Source organism: Lampetra planeri, chromosome 3 (assembly GCF_965212315.1).
Source record: "Lampetra planeri chromosome 3, kcLamPlan1.2.h2, whole genome shotgun sequence".
Classification (NCBI taxonomy): domain Eukaryota; kingdom Metazoa; phylum Chordata; class Hyperoartia; order Petromyzontiformes; family Petromyzontidae; genus Lampetra; species Lampetra planeri.
This window is the reverse complement of record NC_136109.1, coordinates 4,594,738-4,620,793: the sequence shown is the minus strand read 5'-3', so window position 1 is coordinate 4,620,793 and position 26,056 is coordinate 4,594,738. Positions and strand designations below refer to the sequence as shown.

The 26,056-nt window shown below is 42.9% G+C and overlaps 1 protein-coding gene across 2 annotated transcripts in view; it reads left to right on the top strand.

Moving 5' to 3' along the window:
• Nucleotides 1-26,056, top strand: part of LOC144736793 (uncharacterized) — an 870,278-nt gene that overhangs the window by 803,157 nt on the left and 41,065 nt on the right. For both annotated transcript variants that reach the window (XM_078619432.1, XM_078619441.1), the window contains 4 exons: nucleotides 395-439; nucleotides 12,164-12,205; nucleotides 16,321-16,395; nucleotides 18,409-18,463. In XM_078619432.1, coding sequence (XP_078475558.1) covers nucleotides 395-439; nucleotides 12,164-12,205; nucleotides 16,321-16,395; nucleotides 18,409-18,463 — 217 coding nt within the window. The remainder of the gene's footprint in view (nucleotides 1-394; nucleotides 440-12,163; nucleotides 12,206-16,320; nucleotides 16,396-18,408; nucleotides 18,464-26,056) is intronic.

The window sequence follows — 26,056 nt, the reverse complement described above, 5'->3', positions numbered from 1 at the left end:
ATACCACACGAACAAGGGTGAATATGTTTCACATTAAAGCTGTTCCACACAATATGCTTTTCAACAATTAATGTTATTATTTCAAATATTACCGATTAAAATACATCTGCTAAGTTTTTCAATTATGACATGCAATATAAAAGAAAACAGCTGTAATATGCATGTATCTTACACTCCTAGAGGTAATGCTGCTGTACTGGAAACTGTGAATATATAAGTTTATAACTTTACCTCTCAATCAGGTGAATGAAATGCATACAAACAATAATTTGACTATTAATTTATTCAATATTCCACTTTATTTACTTGTGTTTCATAGCTATGTTTACATAATATTAATACGTTGCAATACATAAATATGCTGTGTTAAGATTGCATTTACTTGTACTTTCAGATGTTGTCAAATATGTTTGGATTGTGTGCACAAATGCCTCCTGAGGTAAGTCAATGTACCTGCTAGTTTCTGAGACCCTCATCATCTCCTCACTCAACTATGGACAAATTGTTGACGTGCATTCATAAATAAGAGCAGCTTATTCAATTTATTGGATCCCCCACTGGCTCCCAATTCAATCCCCATTCACCTACAAAGTTGCGAACACCATTTTCAATATCCTCCATGGACTCACCCCTGCGTACATGTTCATTACTCTAATAACTAAGGCCTTATATGAATACCCTAGTCATTGTTACTCTGTGGGAGGTCGTTCCTTCTCCTCTTACCAGGTAGTCTGAAACAGTATCTCTCTGACCGTCCAGCCGACTCATGTGCCACTCTTCAAATCTAGGCTTAAGATGTTTCTGTTCTGCGAATGTCTGGCTATTTCTTCTTTTCGATTTAAAGCTTTCGTGACTGCAGGGATCCATCTTCTTGGTTCTTTCGGTAAAGTCACGTAGAAGGGAAGTAATAAAATAATAAAAATAAAACATAATAAAACAATTCTCACGACGTTTCGGCCACAACGCAAGCAGCCGTCCTCAGGCGAAGAATGAAACACCACCAAGTTTGGAGCGTATATTTAAGCTGGGTTAGAGGGGGGGAGGTGGGAAGAAGAGCGCCTAAACAAAGTAATTTGCATATCAAGAGGAATTCAGCATATGGAAAATGCGTAGGAGGTGGGCGGGGGGGGGTTCCAAATCAATACTATGCCCGTGCATTATGCAGGATTAGCAGCATCAAAGGGGGGGGGGGGAGGGGGGTAGCATTAACAAAGGAAAGGAATGTTAATAGTATGTAGCTGCAGTTACTAAACAACACGTAAAAAAAACTAAAGTCTAAACTGCATAACAAACTAAAGTATAAACTACATAGCATCATCAGTATACTTACTAAACTCTACAATAAGCTGAGTTACTAACAGCAAGTAATACATTACAATTCTACGTCGTAAAAATTATATAATATGCTTCCATCTAAACTTTATTCTCTTACATCACACGAGCATTTACCGTACTATATACTGCCATAGATAAACCCAACATTAAATTATATACTATATTGCTATAAACCACCCTATACCTTATACATTTTAATATAACACTATGTATTATTCTACCCACCCTAATGAGTATCAAAATGGTTTATTACGTCCTTCCAGTGATTGCTAAGCCAGAATCCATCTTCTCAGTTAAAATTGTCTCTGTGTTTGTATATGTGGATCGCCTCATGAACGAATCTCTCATGATAGCCAGATGGCTTGCAGAGAACCTCTGTCTTGGAGAAGTCAATGTCATGTGAGCCCACTGAGTTGTAACAGTGATCTGCCACGGCTGAGGTGTTTGTCCTACCGTGTTTCAGGTCAGCTTTATGTTCACGGATGCGGTCTGAGACATGTCGTTTGGTTTCCCCAATGTAACTGCTACCACAGAGGCAACTTAGTTTGTAGACACCAGGGTACTGTATGTCTGGAACCACATCTTTTACAGACGGGACCAGATCACGGATTTTATGTACTGTGTTGAATCGGACCTGGATCTTGTGTTTAATCAGGATTTTGGAGATCTTTTTTGTGACCCCAGCAATGTAGGGTAAGGTGATGGTCTTGAAAGGCTCCTCAACAGGATCCTTCTTGATGGTTGGAGTGATGGCTTTGCGGATTGTGTAGTCGGAGTAACCATTCGCCTTAAGAGCTTGGCGTACGTGTTTGAGTTCACTGGAAATGTGTTCATGGTCGGAGATGCATTGGGCTCTATGATATATCAAGACTCTATATCATAGAGCCCAATGCATCTCCGACCATGAACACATTTCCAGTGAACTCAAACACGTACGCCAAGCTCTTAAGGCTAATGGTTACTCCGACTACACAATCCGCAAAGCCATCACTCCAACCATCAAGAAGGATCCTGTTGAGGAGCCTTTCAAGACCATCACCTTACCCTACATTGCTGGGGTCACAAAAAAGATCTCCAAAATCCTGATTAAACACAAGATCCAGGTCCGATTCAACACAGTACATAAAATCCGTGATCTGGTCCCGTCTGTAAAAGATGTGGTTCCAGACATACAGTACCCTGGTGTCTACAAACTAAGTTGCCTCTGTGGTAGCAGTTACATTGGGGAAACCAAACGACATGTCTCAGACCGCATCCGTGAACATAAAGCTGACCTGAAACACGGTAGGACAAACACCTCAGCCGTGGCAGATCACTGTTACAACTCAGTGGGCTCACATGACATTGACTTCTCCAAGACAGAGGTTCTCTGCAAGCCATCTGGCTATCATGAGAGATTCGTTCATGAGGCGATCCACATATACAAACACAGAGACAATTTTAACCGAGAAGATGGATTCTGGCTTAGCAATCACTGGAAGGACGTAATAAACCATTTTGATACTCATTAGGGTGGGTAGAATAATACATAGTGTTATATTAAAATGTATAAGGTATAGGGTGGTTTATAGCAATATAGTATGTAATTTAATGTTGGGTTTATCTATGGCAGTATATAGTACGGTAAATGCTCGTGTGATGTAAGAGAATAAAGTTTAGATGGAAGCATATTATATAATTTTTACGACGTAGAATTGTAATGTATTACTTGCTGTTAGTAACTCAGCTTATTGTAGAGTTTAGTAAGTATACTGATGATGCTATGTAGTTTATACTTTAGTTTGTTATGCAGTTTAGACTTTAGTTTTTTTTACGTGTTGTTTAGTAACTGCAGCTACATACTATTAACATTCCTTTCCTTTGTTAATGCTACCCCCTCCCCCCCCCCCCTTTGATGCTGCTAATCCTGCATAATGCACGGGCATAGTATTGATTTGGAACCCCCCCCCGCCCACCTCCTACGCATTTTCCATATGCTGGATTCCTCTTGATATGCAAATTACTTTGTTTAGGCGCTCTTCTTCCCACCTCCCCCCCTCTAACCCAGCTTAAATATACGCTCCAAACTTGGTGGTGTTTCATTCTTCGCCTGAGGACGGCTGCTTGCGTTGTGGCCGAAACGTCGTGAGAATTGTTTTATTATGTTTTATTTTTATTATTTTATTACTTCCCTTCTACGTGACTTTACCGAAAGAACCAAGAAGATATTTCTTCTTTATGAAGTGTAATTAACTGCACCTTAACTTATATATATACAAGTTCAAGTTTCAAGTTCATTTATTAGGTATAGCCCTGTGAGCCATTCGGCTCTTGAATCGGGTGCAACCGCAACAAACAAAAAACAAAAACATGAACAAAAAACATCTTAAAGTGAATGTGACTGAGTGCAAACAGAAAATCCAAGAAAAGACAGCAAAATATTGCAGAAAAAGCACCGTACACCAACACTGTGTGAAAAAATCCCAGTGGGATGCAAGTCAAACAACAACAACCACCAGACAACTTAGATTAAGGCCATCAGTCTAACTCTGTACTACAACAAATAAACATGGCCAAACCAAAAAACGTTTCGAAAATCACCAAAATAAAGACATAAAAGCAATGAAACAGTGATCATAGGAACTGTGACCAAATTTTGACAATAAACGACGTTAACAACATGTACTACCAAACTCTGCAGCCATAGCTGGCTGCATGAGTCACTCCACAACAGTAGGAGCATCAGTCGGAGTATCAACATTTTTCAATGCACCTTTAAGATCAGCACACTAAATCAAAACACAGGTCATACTTTGCAGCGATCATCCGGAGCCAAACATTGTATTTTAGGCCACTAAATTTTAGGCCACTAAATTTTAGGCCACTAAATACGAGCAGCAAGTGCCCAGCTTTGCCCTGGGGAAAAATATATTTCAAAACTTGTCTTCTCTTAAAAACATAACATATACGTACACAAATACTAAGCTATTGTGAAAGCCCGGCGTTCCGTTTGTCTGTCCATTTGTCCGTCAACAAAATTAAAGAGGATTGCAGAAGCCTTGAATCAAAAAGTAATAGGAAGTTGGGGGGAAATAGTTGATCTAAAAGGTTTCCGAAAATTGTCGACCCCCCCCCTCCCTCCAAAAATATGTATACCCCCCCCCCCCCCAGCCATTTTAATATTATAGCCATTTATACCTACATACCCTACATATAATAGCGTCAGTAGTATCTAGTGATTCTATAGTAGTACCGACGGACTCTAAAGTAGTATCTACTGACTCTACAGTAGTAACTACTGATTATAATATTATCTACTGACTGTAGTATTATCTACTGACCGTAATAGTATCTACTGACAGTAGTAGTATCTACTGACTCTACAGTAGTATCTACTGACTCTATAGTAGTATCTACTGACTGTAGTAGTATCTGCTGAATGTAGTAGTATCTACTGACAGTAGTATCCTACAGTAGTATCTACTGACTCTATAGTAGTATCGCCTGACTGTATAGTAGTATGTAATGACTGTAGTAGTATTTACTGACCGTAGTGGTATCTATTTACTTTACTGAAGTATTTACTGACTCTATAGTAGTATCTACTGACTCTATAGTAGTATCTACCCACTATATAGTAGTGTAGTGACATAGCGCTGACTGTTGGACAGCAGCTGCAACTGCAGGTGGGCACTTAGCGCACACGCCCGCTACGCGGGTGCGCCGGCAGGGCGGAGGAACTGGGGCAAGGGTCATGGTAGACCTCGTGTGGAAGCCCCTGGAACCCTCTGGAGGGTTCGAGAAGGGAGGCATGGCTAGGGCGAAGCCAAGCCGCGCCGAGGGGAATATAAGCAGTGGAGAGCGAGAGTTCTGGGCTGCAAGTTGTGGGGGGGTCTCATTGTCTCTGCCGTCGCTGTCGCCGCCTTTGTCACTGCCGCCTTTGTCCGATCATTGCAAATCCGTACAGTAGTTGGCTGTCCCGGTCGATGCCGTCAGTGCAACGTGGACAGGGTCGTATCTGGGACGGGTCGCAGGAGCGGGGTCGTGTATGAAAGAGAGAGGGGGCCCGAGCGGTTGCGTGAGCTTGGCAACAACAATAAAAGGGGAGGACGGCGCCTCCTGCGACCACCTTGTCTCTGACTGACTGTGCGTGCGCCGCACGGCACCCGCATGCACAGACGACACTACATTTGGTGTCAGGAGTGGGGAATAAAGAAACCCACCAGTAGTGTCATTGGGACAAGGATGGTGAGACAGTCGACCCTCCAACAGCCCCGGGATCTGGGCACCCGATTAAGAAGCCCATGGCTGCTAGGCAGTGGTGGAGCCACCGTGGATTGGAGGGACATCTGCTGCACAAAATTGCGGGGTAAACAGCTACGCATCCGTCGAGGAGAGAGTGGCTGGGCGTCGATGGTGGGAGCGATTACGCAAGGAGGCGGAATCGGCTATGTGTCGACCAACAAAAGAGCTGCCAGGGGTCGATGGAGAGAGAAACTGCATGTCGACTGAGAGAGAGCGGCTGGGTGTCGACTGCGGGAGCGGTTACGTGTTGACTAAGAGAGAGCTGCTGGGTGTCGACGGAGAAAAGCAGCATGTCGATGACAAGAGAGCGGCCGAGTGTCGACGGCTAGAGTGGCTACGCCAGGTGGCGGGAGCGGGTGAGCGTCGATTAAGGGAGAGGCTGCACGTCGACAGAGAGAGAGCGGTTGCAAGTCGAGAGGGGCGCGTGCCGGCATGAGGCGCGGGCGGACCCCAGGGGATGGCGCAGAGTATAGCGGGGAAAATGTCGCGGGAGCAGCCGTTGCAGCGGGAGCAGGGGGCTCCGGACAGGGACCACGCACATGTTGGGCGCCATTTTGTCATCGGAGGACCTCCCGTGGTCGAGGGGCGCCATTTTTAGGTGAGAGCGGGAGCGAGCAGAGGAGGCGTGGTGAGTGAGGGAGCTGCAAGAGGCCGCTCCTGATCTGGCGTGGGAGGTTTGCACAAGATTTCTCCAGAGGGAGCGGATGGAGGACAAGATGCCCTACGCCTGCCGGGCAGCGTTGCTGGTGCTGGGATGCGAGGCATACCCACTGGTGGGTGAGGGGGCGCTCGACCTTCGTGTGGCGGAGCGGCTGGCTGGTGAGGAGATTGAGCGTTGCCCTGCCCTCTGCCATTGGCACAAAGATTTCTTCCTCGACGGTGGCCAGAACCATCCAGGTCTATGATGAGCGTATGCAGCGGGCAAGGTGGGAGGTCACAGCGTGGAATCTACAACAGATAGTGGCGGCAGTGGAGAGCAGGGGGGCTCAAGAGTCAACACCCGGGGGAGTTACCCATGCTCGTTGGGCCGCCGGCACAGTCAACTCAAGCCCCGACGGACCTGGTCTCTGGGGCCTACCGAGACCGCCAAGTGTGAGACCTTAGAGACTGGGCCAGGCGGTCTACACCCTTTGAGCCGAGGACTCCATCTTCATTGTCTCTTAGTCGTACCTACTTACTCTGTAGTAGTATCTACTGAGTCTACAGTAGTATCTATTGACACTACAGTAGTATCTACCGATTGTACAGTAGCACCTACAGCCTCTACAGTAGTATCTACCGACTCTACAGTAGTATCTACTGCATCTACAGTTGTATCTACTTACTCTACAGTAGTATCTAGTGACTCTACAGTAGTAACTACTGACTCTACAGTCTTATCTACTGACTATAGTAGTATCTACTGACTCTATTGGATTCTACTAACTGTATAGTAGTATCTACCGACTCTCCAGTGGTATCTACCGACTTTATAGTAATATCCAGAGGTGGGACAAAGTCATTGTTATGCAAGTCCAAGTCGAGTCGCAAGTCATCAAATTCATGACTCGAGTCTGACTCGAGTCCAAGTCACATGACTCGAGTCCACATCTCATAGGTGGGACAAAGTCATTGTTATGCAAGTCCAAGTCGAGTCGCAAGTCATCAAATTCATGACTCGAGTCTGACTCGAGTCCAAGTCACATGACTCGAGTCCACACCTCTGGTAATATCTACAGACTCTATAGTAGTGTCTCCTGAGTGTACAGTAGTATCTACTGACTGTAGAAGCATCTACCGACCCTACAGTAGTATCTACCGACTTTACAGTAGTATCTATGACTCTACAGTAGTAACTACTAACTCTATAGTAGGATATACCGACTCTGTAGTCGTATAAAACTCAACAGTAGTATCTAACGACTCTGTAGTCGTAACTACCGACTCTATAGTAGTATATACCAGAGGTGGGACAAAGTCATTGTTATGCAAGTCCAAGTCGAGTCGCAAGTCATCAAATTCATGACTCGAGTCTGACTCGAGTCCAAGTCACATGACTCGAGTCCACACCTCTGGTATATACTAACTCAATAGTAGTAACTGCACACGTTTGGGTGGGGGGGGGGGTAGAAGAGGACATCACACTGTTCAGGATTTACCTCAGCGTGTACTTGTGCAGCAGTAATTATGCTTTTTTTCTCTTTCGCCTTTTTAATGCGAAGGAGAAGTCCCCTCACGTCGCCGCTGAGCGAGCTCATGTGCGTTGCTAGGGGCAACCACGAGTCAGCGTTTCCACGCATGCGCAGATGCGTGCTTTGGCGCTGCGATCAGCGTAATAATATAATAAATAGTTATAAAGTGTGATTTTATTAGTACTGTATACATTTCACTGGACGGGAAAAATAAATAGCGCTTTTCCATCCGGGGCTTAGCACGTTGTATTCGTGTACTTTGTTGAAACGTAAACCCAACAGTTTGTCAGTGAAAACGTTGCAAGGCGTGCGCAGACAGGCAGATAGACAAAAAAATACTTTTATAGGTAAGATATATACATTTCCTTTCAGTGGCTAATCTGAAGCATCTGTCCCGCTATTTTGTACACTGTTTCCAAACAGGTGTGTGAGTATATATTTTATATTGGATTGGAGAACTGGTGTAAGTCTGTTAATATGCTGTGCTATGATCCCAGTCACCTGAATTTTATTTCCAACCATTTTTAACATCAGGCAAGGAGAGATACATGAACTAGTCTCGGGCTACCCCTTCATTAACCTGCACTGATATATATACAGTGAGGGAAAAAAATATTTGATCCCCTGCTGATTTGTACGTTTGCCCACTGACAAAGAAATGATCAGTCTATAATTGTAATGGTAGGTTTATTTGAACAGTGAGAGACAGAATAGCAACAAAAAAATCCAGAAAGACGCATGTCAAAAATGTTATAAATTGATTTGCATTTTAATGAGGGAAATAAGTATTTGACCCCCTCTCAATCAGAAAGATTTCTGGCTCCCAGGTGTCTTTTATACAGGTAACGAGCTGAGATTAGGAGCACACTCTTAAAGGGAGTGCTCCTAATCTCAGCTTGTTACCTGTATAAAAGACACCTGTTCACAGAAGCAATCAATCAATCAGATTCCAAACTCTCCACCATGGCCAAGACCAAAGAGCTCTCCAAGGATGTCAGGGACAAGATTGTAGACCTACACAAGGCTGGAATGGGCTACAAGACCATCGCCAAGCAGCTTGGTGAGAAGGTGACAACAGTTGGTGTGATTATTCGCAAATGGAAGAAACACAAAAGAACTGTCAATCTTCCTCGGCCTGGGGCTCCATGCCAGATCTCACCTCGTGGAGTTGCAATGATCATGAGAACGGTGAGGAATCAGCCCAGAACTACACGGGAGTATCTTGTCAATGATCTCAAGGCAGCTGGGACCATAGTCACCAAGAAAACAGTTGGTAACACACTACGCCGTGAAGGACTGAAATCCTGCAGCGCCCGCAAGGTCCCCCTGCTCAAGAAAGCACATATACATGCCCGTCTGAAGTTTGCCAATGAACATCTGAATGATTCAGAGGACAACTGGGTGAAAGTGTTGTGGTCAGATGAGACCAAAATGGAGCTCTTTGGCATCAACTCAACTCGCCGTGTTTGGAGGAGGAGGAATACTGCCTATGACCCCAAGAACACTATCCCCACCGTCAAACATGGAGGTGGAAACATTATGCTTTGGGGGTGTTTTTCTGTTAAGGGGACAGGACAACTTCACCGCATCAAAGGGACGATGGACGGGGCCATGTGCCGTCAAATCTTGGGTGAGAACCTCCTTCCCTCAGCCAGGGCATGGAAAATGGGTCGTGGATGGGTATTCCAGCATGACAATGACCCAAAACACACGGCCAAGGCAACAAAGGAGTGGCTCAAGAAGAAGCACATTAAGGTCTTGGAGTGGCCTAGCCAGTCTCCAGACCTTAATCCCTTTATCTCATAGAAAATCTGTGGAGGGAGCTGAAGGTTCGAGTTGCCAAATGTCAGCCTCGAAACCTTAATGACTTGGAGAAGATCTGCAAAGAGGAGTGGGACAAAATCCCTCCTGAGATGTGTGCAAACCTGGTGGCCAACTACAAGAAACGTCTGACCTCTGTGATTGCCAACAAGGGTTTTGCCACCAAGTACTAAGTCATGTTTTGCAGAGGGGGTCAAATACTTATTTCCCTCATTAAAATGCAAATAAATTTATAACATTTTTGACATGCATTTTTCTGGATTTTTTGTTGTTATTCTGTCTCTCACTGTTCAAATAAACCTACCATTAAAATTATAGACTGATCATTTCTTTGTCAGTGGGCAAACGTACAAAATCAGTAGGGGATCAAATACTTTTTTCCCTCACTGTAGTGAAGTATATTCAAACAACCCCCATGGCAATGGGAGGCCTACATCAATAAATGGATTGGCGAACATTATACATTATCTTGTAAATTATCGTAAAATACAATGTCGTAAGGGCGTGTACTTGCTATAGCCATTGTTCATATCATTGCAAACACAATAGATAATCAGACAATATGCTTCTGTCATATATCGGTCTCTCCACTTAAAAAAATATAATAATTTTTTACACAACCATGGCTTTCTGGAAGTACATAATTTCAGCAGCATTATTAAACATTACTTGTGTTTAGGGATAATGACACCACTCTGGGCATAGCAATACATTTCTATTTAGTAAAACTTCCCATCCATGATATGTGCCAGGCTATGCTTGTGCATGAGTGGGATAAATACAACATCGTGATTGTGGGATTGTCAGAGACCTGATTATCCAGATACGGCACGCACAGTCTGTAGCTATATGCTGCTCCACTTCGTAGGTACAACCCAAACAGAAGTTTTCATCCTGATTATATCAGATAAAGTGAGTAACTTGCGTGGGAAGTGGACCATGCATTCTCATCTACTGACTGCTTCACAAAGGTGGTCATATATCAGTCTCCGTGGCCTATGCACCTACCGATGTGGTGGATTCGTCCGATAAGACACATTATATGCCACAGTAGACTGTCTGGCATTCTCAACACCACCACATATTGAACTAGTCGTCTTTGAGGATATTTATTCCGTAAGTGGCACCGTGAGGGCTCGTTTTGAAAACACTGGGTCTGCATAGGTCCAGCACAGCCCATAAAAACACTGATATGATAGTCTCCTAGATGTTTGCAGTGGTTAAGATCTCTAAATACTCGGATACTTGTTTCAGAGGAAGAACATATATAGTTGGACCTGGATATCCAATTACCTCAAAAGGAACTGGATCTAGTCCTCTGCTGCACTAGGTCAAATGTTCAGTCCTACTGAGTGTACCGTGGTGCCGAGGCCCCTGCCAACAGCAACCACCATGTGGTGGCAGCTGACTTTCATCTTGACATTCAATCAAATGGACTATTGGTCAGATCAAAGTGCTATAACATCAAAGTCATAGTCACCACCAGTGTGTTAGCTGGATGATGCACCATCAATGTATATGCCCTTTTACAAAGCTAGCACACAAACAAATGACCTGGACACAGCCTGGCCATACGTGATGCCATCATCGCCGCAGTAGATGCCACAATTTTATCAGGAAAACCACCATATTAGCCCTGCATGTTGGTGGAAATATTAAGACTCTGCTAAAGAAGACCTCTGCCCATCTGCCTGGTGACGAGTTTGAATGGTGCAGATTTGCAAGGCACTTCAGGGCTATGGCGAAGGCGAATTGTAAGAAGTACTGCAGCAATATCATAAGAAGCCGGCATTCAACAGCAACAATCTTCTAACATAATTTGCGGCCGTCAAGCATTTAACGGATAGCAAAGGCCCGGTTTAACTATACTAGAGGTGACCGAATGCCAACAGCAGCATTATGACGGAATGGTAAATCACCCTCAGCCACTGCCTGCCCAAACCTCGATAGATTCTCATTCAATACCACACTGAATGAGTATTTCACCTGACTGCCCTACATTGCAAGATGTAATGGCAACCATCAATCGACTAAGCAAAGGAAAAGCTGATGGCCTGGATACCATCCTGTTGGAGCTTCTGAAGTGTGCTATCGATCCAGTTAACATCACCTTGTATTATCTGTTCAACCTCATCTGGACAATTCCTGGCTAACGGACAAGATGGCGTGATTGTCTTTTTTTGTAAGGAAAATGTTCAGCGGCCGACTGTAGAAGCTTTCAGTTGGTCTTATCTTTGGCAACAGTGGCATTGCCTTGTCCACACAATGGTGATGTCAGACTACTCACGTAGCTTCTCCAGTATCATATTCTCTGTTCTGGTGATGTTGATGGCCACTCGTTCGGCATGCTACAATATGAGTCATGTCTTGTTTGATTCTATTTCTACTTATCTCCATATATTAATATCTTGGAACCATTTTCACACACAAACCTTAAAAAACTGCGATGCATGTCATATTTTTACTGAATATTGCAAAATATTATCTTGATTTGCTAATGCTTTGCACAAATGTTATTCAATTGTGATATTAACATTGTAATTGTATTCCAGATGTTAAGGACTTTAACAACAATGCAGTCTAATATGATACAGGTAAGTCTAATATCCTCAGGAGCAACCTATGGCTGTCATTAGTACAGAATTAGTTTTCCTTTGGCAGCACCAAAAGACACAAGGTGTGATACATGTTTTGGTTTAGAACATCTAAGCTTAGCTGAGTGCTCTATTTTAGCGGGGTGAATTCAAAAACATGTTTGCTCTGCCATATTTTGAATCACATCCATCATGTACAGACTAGATCTTGACAATTCCTCAGTCATCAAGAATGAAATATTTATAAAATCTGGTGGTACTCACATTTATGTTAAGGCATGGGTTGGCAGATCAGGGGCCCGAGTACCCAAAATACTTGTAAAAAAATAAGTCCTAAAGCTGTAATTGTAATATAATCCGAAATTGTGTTAAAAAAGTCAAGTGATAATGAAGGTCCTAGCGAGATAGTAATGCTCAGTTACCTGGGCGTAGTTGCTTGGAATAAAGTAACTCTCATTGCACCCAGTCAAGCAGCTACAAAAGAGCTTCACTTTGTGATTCCTCTACCCATATTGCAGACCCGGTCTACCAAACAGTATGGTCTCATTAATAGTGTTCCACAACCAAAAAAAAGTTAAACCACTTTTCTTTCTGCTTCTTCCCTCACACTGCTCCACTTTGGAATTCCTTTCCTTTGCTCTTTTCCCAAGTTTGTATAATAATCTTGCTCAATTCAAGAAACATTTAAATCTTATCTATCACACCTTCAGTGTTGCTGTTTGTTGCTGGCAGCTCGCCCAGTAACAAACACTCATCCACAACCACACACAACAGCAACCTCTCAAACACAACGCACGACAATAAGCACCCAAACACCACCATACACAACAGCTGGGCAGTGGTGGTGCATTCCTGTAATCCAGCACTGGAGACAAGGGTTGGTAGATCACACAAATTATGAAAAATAAAAATAGGGTTTACCCTTTCTGGCAAAAAAAAACAGGTGTTAAGATGTTCAAACGCCAAATAGAAACATTTTTAAAGGAATCAAGTCTGCATTAACCACACGTACTTGTGGTTTTATGAAGTCACGTAAAAGCGAAATAACAAAATTATAAAAATAAAACATAATAAAATAAAAATTCTCACGACGTTTCGGCCACAACACAAGCAGCCGTCCTCAGGTGAAGAAACAGAGTTGTTGGAAAGACAGTGTCCCAATGAACACCGCCAAGCTTGGCAGCGTGTATTTAAGCTGGGTCGGAGGAGGAGAGCGCCTTGACAAAGGAGTTTACATATCAACAGCGGAATTAAACATATTGATGGAAAATGCAGATATGGGATTAGTCACTCCTTGTGGAATGTGTAGGTGGTGGGGGGGGGGTCTTAAAGTCATATTATGCTAGTGTATTTTGTAGGTTTAGCAGTGATAAAGGGAGGAAGTAGGATTAGCAGTAATAAAGGGAGGGAAATTTGTATCATTAGGAGCTGCAGCAGCCAAACCACCGCGTATCAAGCTCGTGCATTATGTGGGCAACAATAAAGGAGGAGTTTCTAAAGAACTGCAAATGCCCTACTACCATATAATACACCTATGTGAAAAAACGAAATATAAACTACATCAATTTAATCAATGTGCTCAATATACTCTCCAGTAAGCTGACCTATTAACATTAAGTAACTGGGTATAAGCTACACTATATAATGACTACCATATAGTGAACCGATAAAAAACTAAAATATAAAATACATCAATGTAATCAATATACTCAATATACTCTCCAATAAGCTGAGCTACTAACAGTAAGTCATACATTACACTTCTATGTCGCAAAAAAATAATAATATGCCTCCAGTTAAACTTTTTTTCTTACATCACACGGATATATGCCGTACTATACACTGCCATAGACAAACCCAACATTGAATTATACACTGCGTTACTATACACTACCCTATATCTTAGACTATACATTGTAATATTACACTATGTATTATTCTACACACCCTACTGTATACCACACTGCTGTATATTCAATTTACAATTACGATACTATATATTACCTTATACATTGTATTAAACATTACACTTTAATACTATTTATTATTATACAATCTTCTATACACCATCCCATTGACCGTCGAGTGAAAGGTACTAAGAGGAAGCAACGAAATATGTCAATGGGAGAGTGGTAGCAGGAGACTTGCAGCGGAGCAAAGACTCAATTTTGTGAGGAGAATACAAAAGATATATAGCCACTGCCAGCGAATGGACTGCGGTCTGAAAGTCACCGTAAACGTGAACACAATCAGTTAACACCCGAAATGGTCTATCACGTCCTTCCAATGATTGCTCAGCCAGAGTCCATCTTCTCGGTTGAAATTGTCTCTGTGTTTGTATATGTGGATGGCCTCATGAACGAATCTCTCATGGTAGCCGGATGGCTTGCAGAGAACCTCCGTCTTGGAGAAGTTAATGTCATGTGAGCCCAGTGAATTATAACAATGGTCTGCCACAGCTAAGGTGTTGTTCCTACCGTGTTTCAAGTCTTCTTTATGTTCACGGATGCGGTCCGAGACATGTCGTTTCGTTTCTCCAATGGAACTGCTACCACAGAGGCAACTTAGTTTGTAGACGCCAGGGTACTGTATGTCTGGAACCACATCTTTTACAGACGGGACCAGATCACGGATATTATGGACTGTGTTGACTCGGACCTGGATCTTGTGTTTATTCAGGATTTTGGAGATCTTTTTTATGACCCCCGCAATGTAGAGTAAGATGATGGTTTTGAATGGCTCCTCAAGAGGATCCTTCTTCATGGATGGAGTGATGGCTTTGCGGATTGTGTAGTCGGAGTAACCATTAGCCTTGAGAGCTTGGTGTACATGATCGAGTTCACTGGCAATGTGTTCCTGGTCAGAGATGCATTGGGCTCTATGGACTAGAGTCTTGATGAGGGAATTCTTCTGGGATGGATGGTGGTGGGAATCCGGTTTTAGGTAAGCATCCGTATGGGTAGCTTTCCTGTAGACAGAGTGGCTCATTGAACCATCAGGTCTCCTTTTAATTAGGACATCCAAAAAGGGTAGCTTGCCATCTTGTTCGACTTCCATGGTGAATCTAATGGCTGGGTGTATGGAATTGATGTGTTCGAGGAATTGGTCTAGAGCAGGCCGACCATGTGGCCAGATGACAAAAGTGTCATCCACGTACCTCTTCCATAAGGTCGGGCGTAGAGTGGCAGTCTGGATGGCGTCAGTCTCAAATTTCTCCACGAAAACGTTGGCTACAACCGGAGATAGGGGGGAGCCCATTGGGGTGCCCTCAGTTTGTTTGTAGAAAGTTCTATTCCAGGTGAAGTATGTGTAGAAGAGTTGGCAACGACTCACTCAGAGACGGATGTAAGGTTAAGGGCTTTCGCCGTAGGTTTATTAAGGGCTACACAACACACGGGGGTGAACCACTTCCCAGGGGTTAGGGGTCCCGGGCTAGGTCCCACTCGGTCCCGACACAGCCAGCTGCCCTGTGCCGTCTCCTCTGCGCTGGTCGTGGGATCAGCCAACACAGCCAACCGAGGAGCACAGCCACGTCCAGCCCTGGCGCTGTGCTATCCCCTATTCCTACCCTCTTGCCCCTGGATCCCCCGTTCCACCCTACTTCGACCCTACTCTCCAAATACGACCCCGCTTATGTCACGGGGTCCCCCCTTTATACTCCAGGAGCTGTGACGTCATTGCGCCACCCAGAGCGCATGACGTCACATCCCGTGACGTCATCGCACTGGACAGCACAAGTGACGCCACTTCCCTATTCTACTCCTCTACATCTGTATTGGTTAAGCAGTGTCTCACCAGGGGGGGTACCTCTGTATTCAGTCCTTGATCAACCAAGTCTTCAATGATTGCCATGATGTCAGGTACAGGAACTTTGGTGAATAAAGAAACCACATCAAAATTGACAAGCAGGTCGTCTGGGGACAGGGAAATGCCCTACCAGGTGAGTAGAGTTTAGTACCGCAGAGGTGGTTTTTCCAGTGAAAGGCCGCAGGATTTCAGACAAAAAACGAGCCAGTTTGTAGGTGGGGGAGTTGATAGTCGAGACAATGGGACGAAGGGGTGTATCTTCTTTATGTTTCTTTGGTAAGCCATATAATCTTGTCTCATTCTTACAGGGGAATGCCCAGTTAAATCCACCTGCTGATCCGAGGCCTCAAAACGATGACAGCATTGACCTAGGCCCTCTACCAGTAAGTATTTGTGTATATTGTTTTAACATGGCACACTGTGGGGAAGTCCAAAATAATCCATTACATATTTCTATAAGCTCTGCCCTACCTATTAGACAATATGCTGTCAGGGATGGAGGTTGAAATATTTCAATGTTTTTCATAACTTGACCTCTATTTTAAAAACAAACACATGGAATATATGTATCAGCACAATCTTTTGAAAAATCTTGCATAAAATGAATAATTTTTATTTACTGTTTTTATTTAGAGTTTTAATTGGGCCCTTTACTGCAGATCAGTTGCCACAGTTACATAGTCAATGAGGTGTTTGAATAGTTTTACATAATACCTGCTTACAGTGCTCAATTAGTGCAATAGATAGTGCCTGCATGCCTTTATCATTATATAATAATGGTTCAGCAGCCAAATCATTACGAGAAAGAAAAACCCCATGTTTAGTGGTCCTAATTCTTTGGGTCTTTCGGTAAAGTCACGTAGATAGGTTCAAAGAAAATGACCAAAAACTACGACGTTTGGATCACAACACAAGCGGGCGTCTTCAGGCAAATGAGTTAGCCTCTGAAGCCAAAATGTTTATAAAGGTTTGGGGATGGGCGTGGCCCAAGTGTATCCGCGGCAACCAGGGTCCTGGGCGGTGCACTACTGCCAATGGAAGGACGTTATTAACCAGTTTAAGTCATAACTGGCTTGTGATGTTTCCATCCTACGTTCCGATGTTAGTTATTTTCGGCTCTTTGATATTACATTAACAGGTTAAATTTTTTATACGAACACAGCCACCTCGCACGCCGACGTCGCGGCCGCTCTGCGATCTTACATTTACATGATAATCTCTCACATTAACATAGCTGCTGCATTGGCAGCGGTGCGGCATTGTCATTGTAGCTACATTGGCAGTGGTGCACCGCCCAGGACCCTGGTTGCCGCCGATACACTTTGGCCACGCCCATCCCCAAATCTTTATAAACATTTTGCCTTCAGAGGCAAGACGACTGCTTGTGTTGTGATCGAAACGTAGTTTTTTGTTATTTTCTTGGAACCTATCTACGTGACTTTACAGAAAGACCCAAAGAATATGAATTCTTGCAGTCACGAAAGCTTTAAGTCAAGATTTAGTGGTCCTACGTTTAAAATAAAAACGTGTACAAAATGTTATTTAGGTAATGTTAATGGTTTAATTTTTAAATAATGTAATAACAATGTTGAACATTTCAAAACATCAATTTGTTTTACCAATGTCATCTTTAATTACCATTCATCAGGTAATTTACCGTGGTCACAGAAAATGGGGACACTTAATTTAACACATAGGCTTTCGCGACGAATATCCAGAGGTTTTTTGGGCTAGATTGCATAAATATAAATGCATCGTTAAACCCACCACCACCCAACACAGCCAATTCGTAAGGTTTGTCGCGTAAACAAAACGTGACAATTAGTTACTAGTTCAGCACACCGGTGTGTTGGAGAATAAACCCACAACATTTACTTTACTCTCCAACACACCGGTGTGCTGAAGTAGTAACTAATTGGCACGTTTTGTTTATATGGCAAACCTTACTAATTGGTTGTGTCGGGTGGTGGCGGTTTTAACAACACATTTATATTCACGCAATCCAACCCAAAAAACCTTTATTATGGGGAAAATTAATATTCGGGTTATTTATTTAAATTTTTATGCTGTCATTATTTTTTACTTCCCTTTCTAATCTTTGTCTTTAAATTATTTAGTTTGTCTACTTCCCTTCCACCTTCCCACCCCCTGCCTCACTATGCTACATCCTACATTAATTTACATCTGACCTGCATCCACCTGTTCAATTATATTATTTTAGATACCATTGAACAGGCCACTCTTTGAAAGTTTGTTTTGCCATGCATGCATGGCATTGTTAATTCACTTTGATTTGACTGCACAACTGTGAAAGAGCGCTTCATAGCTCATCAGATTCCTCCAGTCTAAATAAGGGTTCTTAGTTACAAGCCTAACTCGTCTCTGTGTGGTTGCAGCCTGGCTGGGAAGAAAAAGTGCATACTGATGGGCGCACCTACTATACTAATCACGGTGAGTACTTGCTTGTATATATTAACAGTAATTGTGTGTATGAAATAATTATATGAAATCCCTAAAAAAATTACAATAATTCTTATTCATATTCTTTGGGTCTTTCGGTAAAGTCACGTAGATAGAAAAAATAATAACAACAAAATAATACTAATAATAAAAATTTCAAATTCCCAAAATGCCTATGCTAATGCCAATATAACCAGTAACTAAAGACATGGTCAACAGCGTCAGATTGAGATATTGTCCAAAAGTGTAACGGTAAGTACAGGTTTTCCTTTTTCACATTGCTATTAATATACGAATATGTTTTGAAGTAGAATGATTTTATCCAATCAGGTGTGGTTACAAATGAATAAACTCGACAGTGAATCTTCATCTATGAAGACTAACATATAGGAAGTTTACCTTGTGGGTGGCTGGTTGCAGGTTTGTTGTTTAACACTGCATTATTTGGTGTTGGAGCATGGTGGGGCTAACACTGTTTCCCAAGAGGCACACACTGGTTTTGTTAAAGTTGGAAACTATTGGATAAAAGTAACTGTTGTGATGTGCAGGTAATAACCTGCAGATTTAATGACACAAGTTATAATGAGTGTCATCAATTCTTAGTTGGTTAATGATTTCTCCATTAATGGATGTTTGTTGATTGATGGTCACGATGTCAGTCCCACACGGGAGGTCAGAAACCTTGGTGTTCAGTTTGACCAGTTATTTTCCTTTGAGGCACATATATCTAAGGTGGTTAATGTCCTTTTCCACCTAATAAATATTGCCAGAATGCATCACTTCCTGTCACCTGCTGACTTGGAGAGACTGGTCCATATTTTTTAGTTATCCCGACTCAAGAACTGCAACGCCTTACTGGTTTGGATACTAAGCAAAGTACTGGGCAGACTCCAGCTTGTTCAGAATGAGCTGCTAGAGTGCTTACACGTACGCACATTACACCAGTCCTCTTATCTCTTCATTGACTACCGGTCAAATTCAGAGTGGATTTTAAGATACTGCTAGTAACCTATAAAGCTTTAAAACGGCTCACCCCACAGTACTTGCAGGAACGAATACATGTATATATTCCATCAAGATCCTTAAGATCTTCTGATCTCAAATTGCTCAGCACTCCCAGGTCTAGGTTGCGTTCTTTTGGTGATCGGGCTTTTGTTAGTGTGGCACCCAAGCTATGGAATGCCTTGCCACTTGAAATCAGAATATCAGAGTCGGTAGATATATTTATGCCTGCATGAAACCCCATCTCTTTAAACGGGCCTTCCAACTTTAGTTTGGTGGATTGCCCTGGTTCTGTTTTAGTTTCCTGCATTCCATGCATTGCGAATTGGGATCCTAGGATGGAATGCACATTATACATTTTTATTATTCTTTGTTTTTTAAAGATCGGTAAAATCACGTAGGTTAAAAGAAAACAAATAAATTAAATCACGACGTTTCGGAGGCAACACAAGCTTCCGTCTTCAGGTGAAACCGTCACAGCAAAATTGCTGTATCAAGTAAAGAGACGTCCCAAGAGACACGACCTTATATACTAGTTAAGGGGGGAGGAGCCAGGATGGGCCGCGGGAGAGGAGTTGTTGTGAGATGGTCAGTACGGCTGCTGGAACTGAGCCTTTGTAATGTAGATGGCAGAAGTAGATAAGCAAGCTAGGATTAAGCCGCCTTTTGTTATGCTGCTGGGTGGGTAAAATTCAAAGCAGGCCACCAGCGTGTGAAAAAAAGAAGCTAAACATGATAAATCAAAACTGGCTGTCTATCAATAAACTGCACGGTAACTAAGTAAAAAAAGAAGCTAAACAAGATAAGCAACGTGTGGTGATGTTGATGGTGGTGCGTGGAGCTGGGGGTAACAGACTGGTAATATGGATATGTTTAAGAAGATAAATCTAAACTGGCTGTCTATCAGTAAACTGCACGGTAACTAAGTTTAACTTGGTTAATTACATCTTTCCAATGATTGCTCAATCTGAATCCATCATCTCGGTTGAAGTTATATCTGTGTTTGTATATCTGGATGGCCTCGTGGACAAATCTTTGGTAGTATCCAGGAGGTTTGCAAAGTACCTTGGTATCTGAGAACACAATGTCATGAGAACCAGCAGTATTATAACAGCGGTCAGCAGCGGCCTACAAATCGTCTTGCCATGTTTCAAATCCGACTTGTGCTCGCGAATGCGGTCAGCAATGTGTCGTTTCGTTTCCCCGATATAGCAGTCACCACAGGTACAACACAATCTGTAAACACCGGGGTACTGTAATTCAGGAATGGCGTCCTTTACAGATGGGATCAGATCACGGATTTTGTGTACTGAATTGAATCGGACCTGGATCTTGTGTTTGTTTAGAGTTTTGGAAATCTTTTTGGTAACGTCTGCTATGTATGGCAACGTGATGGTTTTGATCGGAGTTTCAGGTGGTTGTTTCTGCATGGTGGGAGAAACAGCTTGGCGGATGGTGCGGTCAGGTATCCGTTCATCCTGAGGGCCCGATGTACATGTTTTAATTCACTGGCCAGGTGGTGTTGGTCAGAGATGCAATGAGCCCTATGGTATAGTGTTTTGATGAGGGAATTCTTTTGAGCCGGGTGGTGATGGGAATCAGGCTTCAAGTAGGAATCTGTGTGGGTGGCCTTCCTGTAAACAGAATGACCCAAAGAGCCATTGGGCCTCCTCTCAAACAGAACATCCAAGAATGGTAGCTTGCCATCTTTCTCAACTTCCCTGGTAAATGTGATGGATGGGTGTCTGGAATTGATGTGGTCCAGGAATTGGCGTCAATGCCGGAAGGCCATGTGGCCAAATGACGAAGGTGTCATCCACATATCTCTTCCACAGGGAAGGACGAAGGGTGGATGTCTGGATGGCATCTGATCACTGGTGACAAGGGGGAACCCATAGGGGTACTCTCATTTTGTTTATAGAAGGTACCATTCCAGGTAAAGTAAGTGTTGGTGAGGCAGTGCCTAACCAGAGCAGGTACATCAGGGTTCAGTCCATGTTGGACCAAGTCTTCAATTATTGTTATGGTGTCAGGCACTGGGACCTTGGTGAACAGGGAGACCACATCAAAGCTGACGAGGACATCGTCAGGAGACAGTACAATATATATTACCATAGAAACCAATTGGGTTGAGTTAAGTACTGCTGAAGTGGTCTTGCCAGTGAAGGGAAGCAGAGTATCTGATAGAAAACGGGCTAGCTTGTAGGTAGGTGAATTGATCGTGGACACAATGGGCCATAGTGGGGTGCCGTCTTTATGGATCTTGGGAAGACCATAGAATCTGGGAGGTCGTGCAGCCGAGGGTTTTAGGGAGGGACGTTTGGTTGGTTCGATTAGGGAAGTCGAGCTAGTGATGATCTTGTTGGTTTTTATCGTTAGGCTGTTAGTCAGATCACTTTTAATTTTGGAGTAACTTCCATAATTGAGTAGGTCCTGGATTTTGTTGTTGTATGAGTTTTTTTTTTATCCATGATGACAGTAGCATTGCCCTTGTCGGCCGAGAGAATGACTACATCATCCCTCTTTTTCAAATTTTCGAGTTCAGAGCGTTCGTTTTTGCTTATGTTGCTAATGGATTTCTTAGCTGGTGGCCTGCTTTGAATTTTACCCACCCAGCAGCATAACAAAAGACGGCTTAATCCTAGCTTGCTTATCTACTTCTGCCATCTACATTACAAAGGCCCAGTTCCAGCAGCTGTACTGACCATCTCACAACAACTCCTCTCCCGCGGCCCATCCTTGCTTCTCCCCCCTTAACTAGTATATAAGGTCGTGTCTCTTGGGACTTCTCTTTACTTGATACAGCAATTTTGCTGTGACGGTTTCACCTGAAGACGGAAGCTTGTGTTGCCTCCGAAACGTCGTGATTTAATTAATTTGTTTTCTTTTAACCTACGTTACTTTACCGAAAAAACCAAAGAGTATGAATCCTTGCAGTCACGAAAGCTTCAAATCTAGAATTTGTATTATTTAATGGTTATACTGGAATCCCATTGGAGCCTTGCCCCCTATCCCTTCTCTTTTGTTTTGTTTGCTTTTCCCTGTCTGCCCCACCCTCCAATCATCACACCCTGCACCACCCCCCTTCTTTATAAGTCCCCCCTCCCTAATTTAGAGTTTCTCCTGCACCTGCCCACCCCTAGGATCAGAATATCCAAACAATCTTTCAGAGACCCCCCCCCCCCTTTCTTAAAGAGGGTAACTGAACGGATGAGTGCAAACCCCCTCCCACCCCCAAACATGAGAATAGATGAACTGTAATTATAAAACTCAACATTATATTAAAAGACAACAAGTACTAACCTACCTAAGCAGGCAAAAGGCAGAAATTGGCTTCCTCCAAGAATTCTAGATTTGAAGCTTTCGTGACTGCAAGGATTCATATTCTTAGGTTTTTTCGGTAAAGTCACGTAGGTAAAAATTTTAAATTAATAAAAGTAAAATAAAAATAAAAATCACGACGTTTCGGAGACAACACAAGCTTCTGTCTTCAGATGGAACCGTCACAGCACGATAGCTGTATCAAGTGAGAGAAATTCTAAGAAAACAGTCCTTGTATATATACTGGTTGAGGGTGGGAGGAGCCAAGGTAGGCCCTGAATATTATTATTATTTTTTTGTGAGGTTCGGTGCAGCTGAAGCACGCTGTTAGGAATGAGCCTTTGTTGTGTGCGTGTAAATGGGACTGAGCCTTTTGTTATGTAGAAGTGATGCGGCTGAAATCGCTGCCAGGAAATGAGTCTTTGTTGTGTAGAATGGTTGACTGAGCCTTTGTTATGTAGAGGTGGTGCGGTTGAAATCACTGCCAGGAATGCTCCAAATATGTGTAGTTAAATCTTTTTTGCATGATTAATAACAGTTTGTACCCATCATCACGGTTGAAATTATGTCTGTGTTTGTATATTTGGATGGCCTCGTGTACAAACCTTTGATGGTAGCCAGGAGGCTTGCAGAGTACCTTGGTCTCGGAAAAGACATTTTCATGAGAGCCCACAGCATTGTAGCAATGATCGGCAACGGCGGAAGAATCAGTTTTGCCGTGTTTCAGATCTGACTTGTGCTCGAGGACACGATCAGAGATATGACGTTTCGTTTCTCCAATGTAGCAATCACCACAACTGCAACTCAGTTTGTAGACTCCAGGGTATTGTAAGTCAGGAATGACATCTTTCACAGATGGAATTAGATCACGGATTTTATGTACTGTACTGAATCTGACTTGGATCTTATGTTGGTTTAGAATTTTTGAGATCTTTTTGGTCACGCCTGCTATGTATGGCAACGTGATAGTTTTGATCGGAGTTTCATGTGGCTGTTTCTGTACGGTGGGAGAAACAGCTTGGCAGATGGTGCGGTCAGAGTATCCGACTATCCGTTCATCCTGAGGGCCCGATGTACATGTCCTAATTCACTGGCCAGGTGGTGTTGGTCAGAAATGCCATGAGCTCTGTGGTATAGCGTTTTGATGAGAGAATTCTTTTGAGATGGGTGGTGGTGGGAATCAGGTTTCAAGTAGGAATCTGTGTGGGTGGCTTTCCTGTAGACAGAATGTCCCAAGGATCCGTCAGGTCTCCTCTCAAACAGAATATCTAAGAATGGTAGTTTACCATCTTTTTCCACTTCCATGGTGAATCTGATGGATGGGTGTCTGGAATTGATGTGGTCCAAGAAGTGGTTCAATGCTGGGAGGCCATGTGGCCAAATGACGAAAGTGTCATCCACATACCTCTTCCACAGGGAAGGACGCAGGGTGGATGTCTGGATGGCGTCTGATTCAAACTTTTCCATGAACATGTTGGCTATCACTGGTGACAAGGGGGAGCCCATAGGGGTGCCCTCATTCTGTTTGTAGAAGGTGCCATTCCAGGTAAAATAAGTGTTGGTGAGGCAATGCCTAACCAGCGCAGGTACATCCGAATTCAATCCATGTTGGACCAAGTCCTCAATTATTGTTAGGGTGTCAGGTACTGGGACTTTGGTAAACTCGACGTCAATAAAAGTAAATGGGTGGGCCAGGTATACCATACGGCATATACTACCAAGTAGCAGAGGTGTAATGATCCTAGTAAATAAAAAAAATACTTCTCGCTACTCTTTGGATCTTTCGGTAAAGTCACATAGATATAAAAATAATCAAATAATAAAGTGACGTTTTTATTATTTTTATAATTTTTCTATCTATGCGACTTTACCGAAAGACCCAAAGAGTATGAATTCCTGCAGTCACAAAGATTTAAGTCAAGATTAAACTTCTCTCTTTCTTCACAGAAAATCGATCTGCAAGAAAAATACGTGCTTGTTTTGAGCAGATTACAGGGCAAAGAGGTCGCACTCCTGAACATATATAACCCACCTTTCATTAACTCGAGACTGTTCACATGCATTGCATTACTAATAGAGAAAATAACTGGTGAGATAATCGTAGGCGGAGACTGGAAACTGATATTAGACCCTACCCTAGACAACATCACATTCCACTAGGACAGACCTCTTCACACTCCCAAGGAATCTTCTCTAAGAAACCATGTCCCAACATAAGCTAGTGGACCCATGGGGGACCCCGGTCCCTACAAATCGAGACTATACTCATTTCATGAAAACACACAGGACACTGTCTAAAATATTCTAAGTTTTGAAATCCCTCCCCCACTAACCTCTATTTTATAAAGGGCATTTCATATCGAAATCTTAAAGTGTTGTTCATAAAAACTAAAAACTACACTAACAAGTATAGATATGATCTAAGCGAAATGAAAAGCTGCCGATGAAAAATTACTACACTCAAAATGCCAATAAAATGAAGAAACAAAACTATTATTAAAGTGAATACTAATTACACAGTAATCCAATTAGACTTACAACTTTTTGACCATACCCGGGTGCTCGTCTAATGCATTTTAAACCCAAAATGAAGTGACACGTCATTTATGGTCCCTAAACAAGAGGATACTCAGTGAAAAACAAACAATGGAGGAGATAGGGAAAGAAAACTAAGAATGTATGACAGTCAAATCAGCGTCGGATTCCCCAGTATCTCCCTTGGTGATATGGGATGCCCTTAAAGCCTTTATAAGAAGCGCGTTATTCGAAAACGGGGCACATAGGCTCAAGCACATTAAAGCCAAGCAGCACACATTGGAAAATAAGTTTAGCTCCATAAACGACAGCTATAAGGCCACCCAATTCCATATCACCATGAGGGACATCAATTCGATTAAACTAGAGCTGAAAAAAATCCTGAATGATCAAACCAACCTGCTATTTATGAAGGCTAGACTCCACCTTCCATGACTCTTCCCTCTCTACGGGGACGATCCTAGTGAGAATGTTCAATCCAAGTAGAGCCGTACCTACATAGCCTTTATCTATAATGAAGAGGGCTGCCCCCCTCATAAAAAGTAAAGGAAATACATTTCCACTTCAAAGACTTCAACAAGGCCCTATATACATCGGACTCCCCTACAAGCGAGAGAATACACTTATCTCAGCAAAATCCCCCTTCCTTTGTGGAACCCGCACCTAGTAGAAGAAAGATAGAGATCCATTGACCTACAGGAACTGAAGGACGCACGAGCATCATCC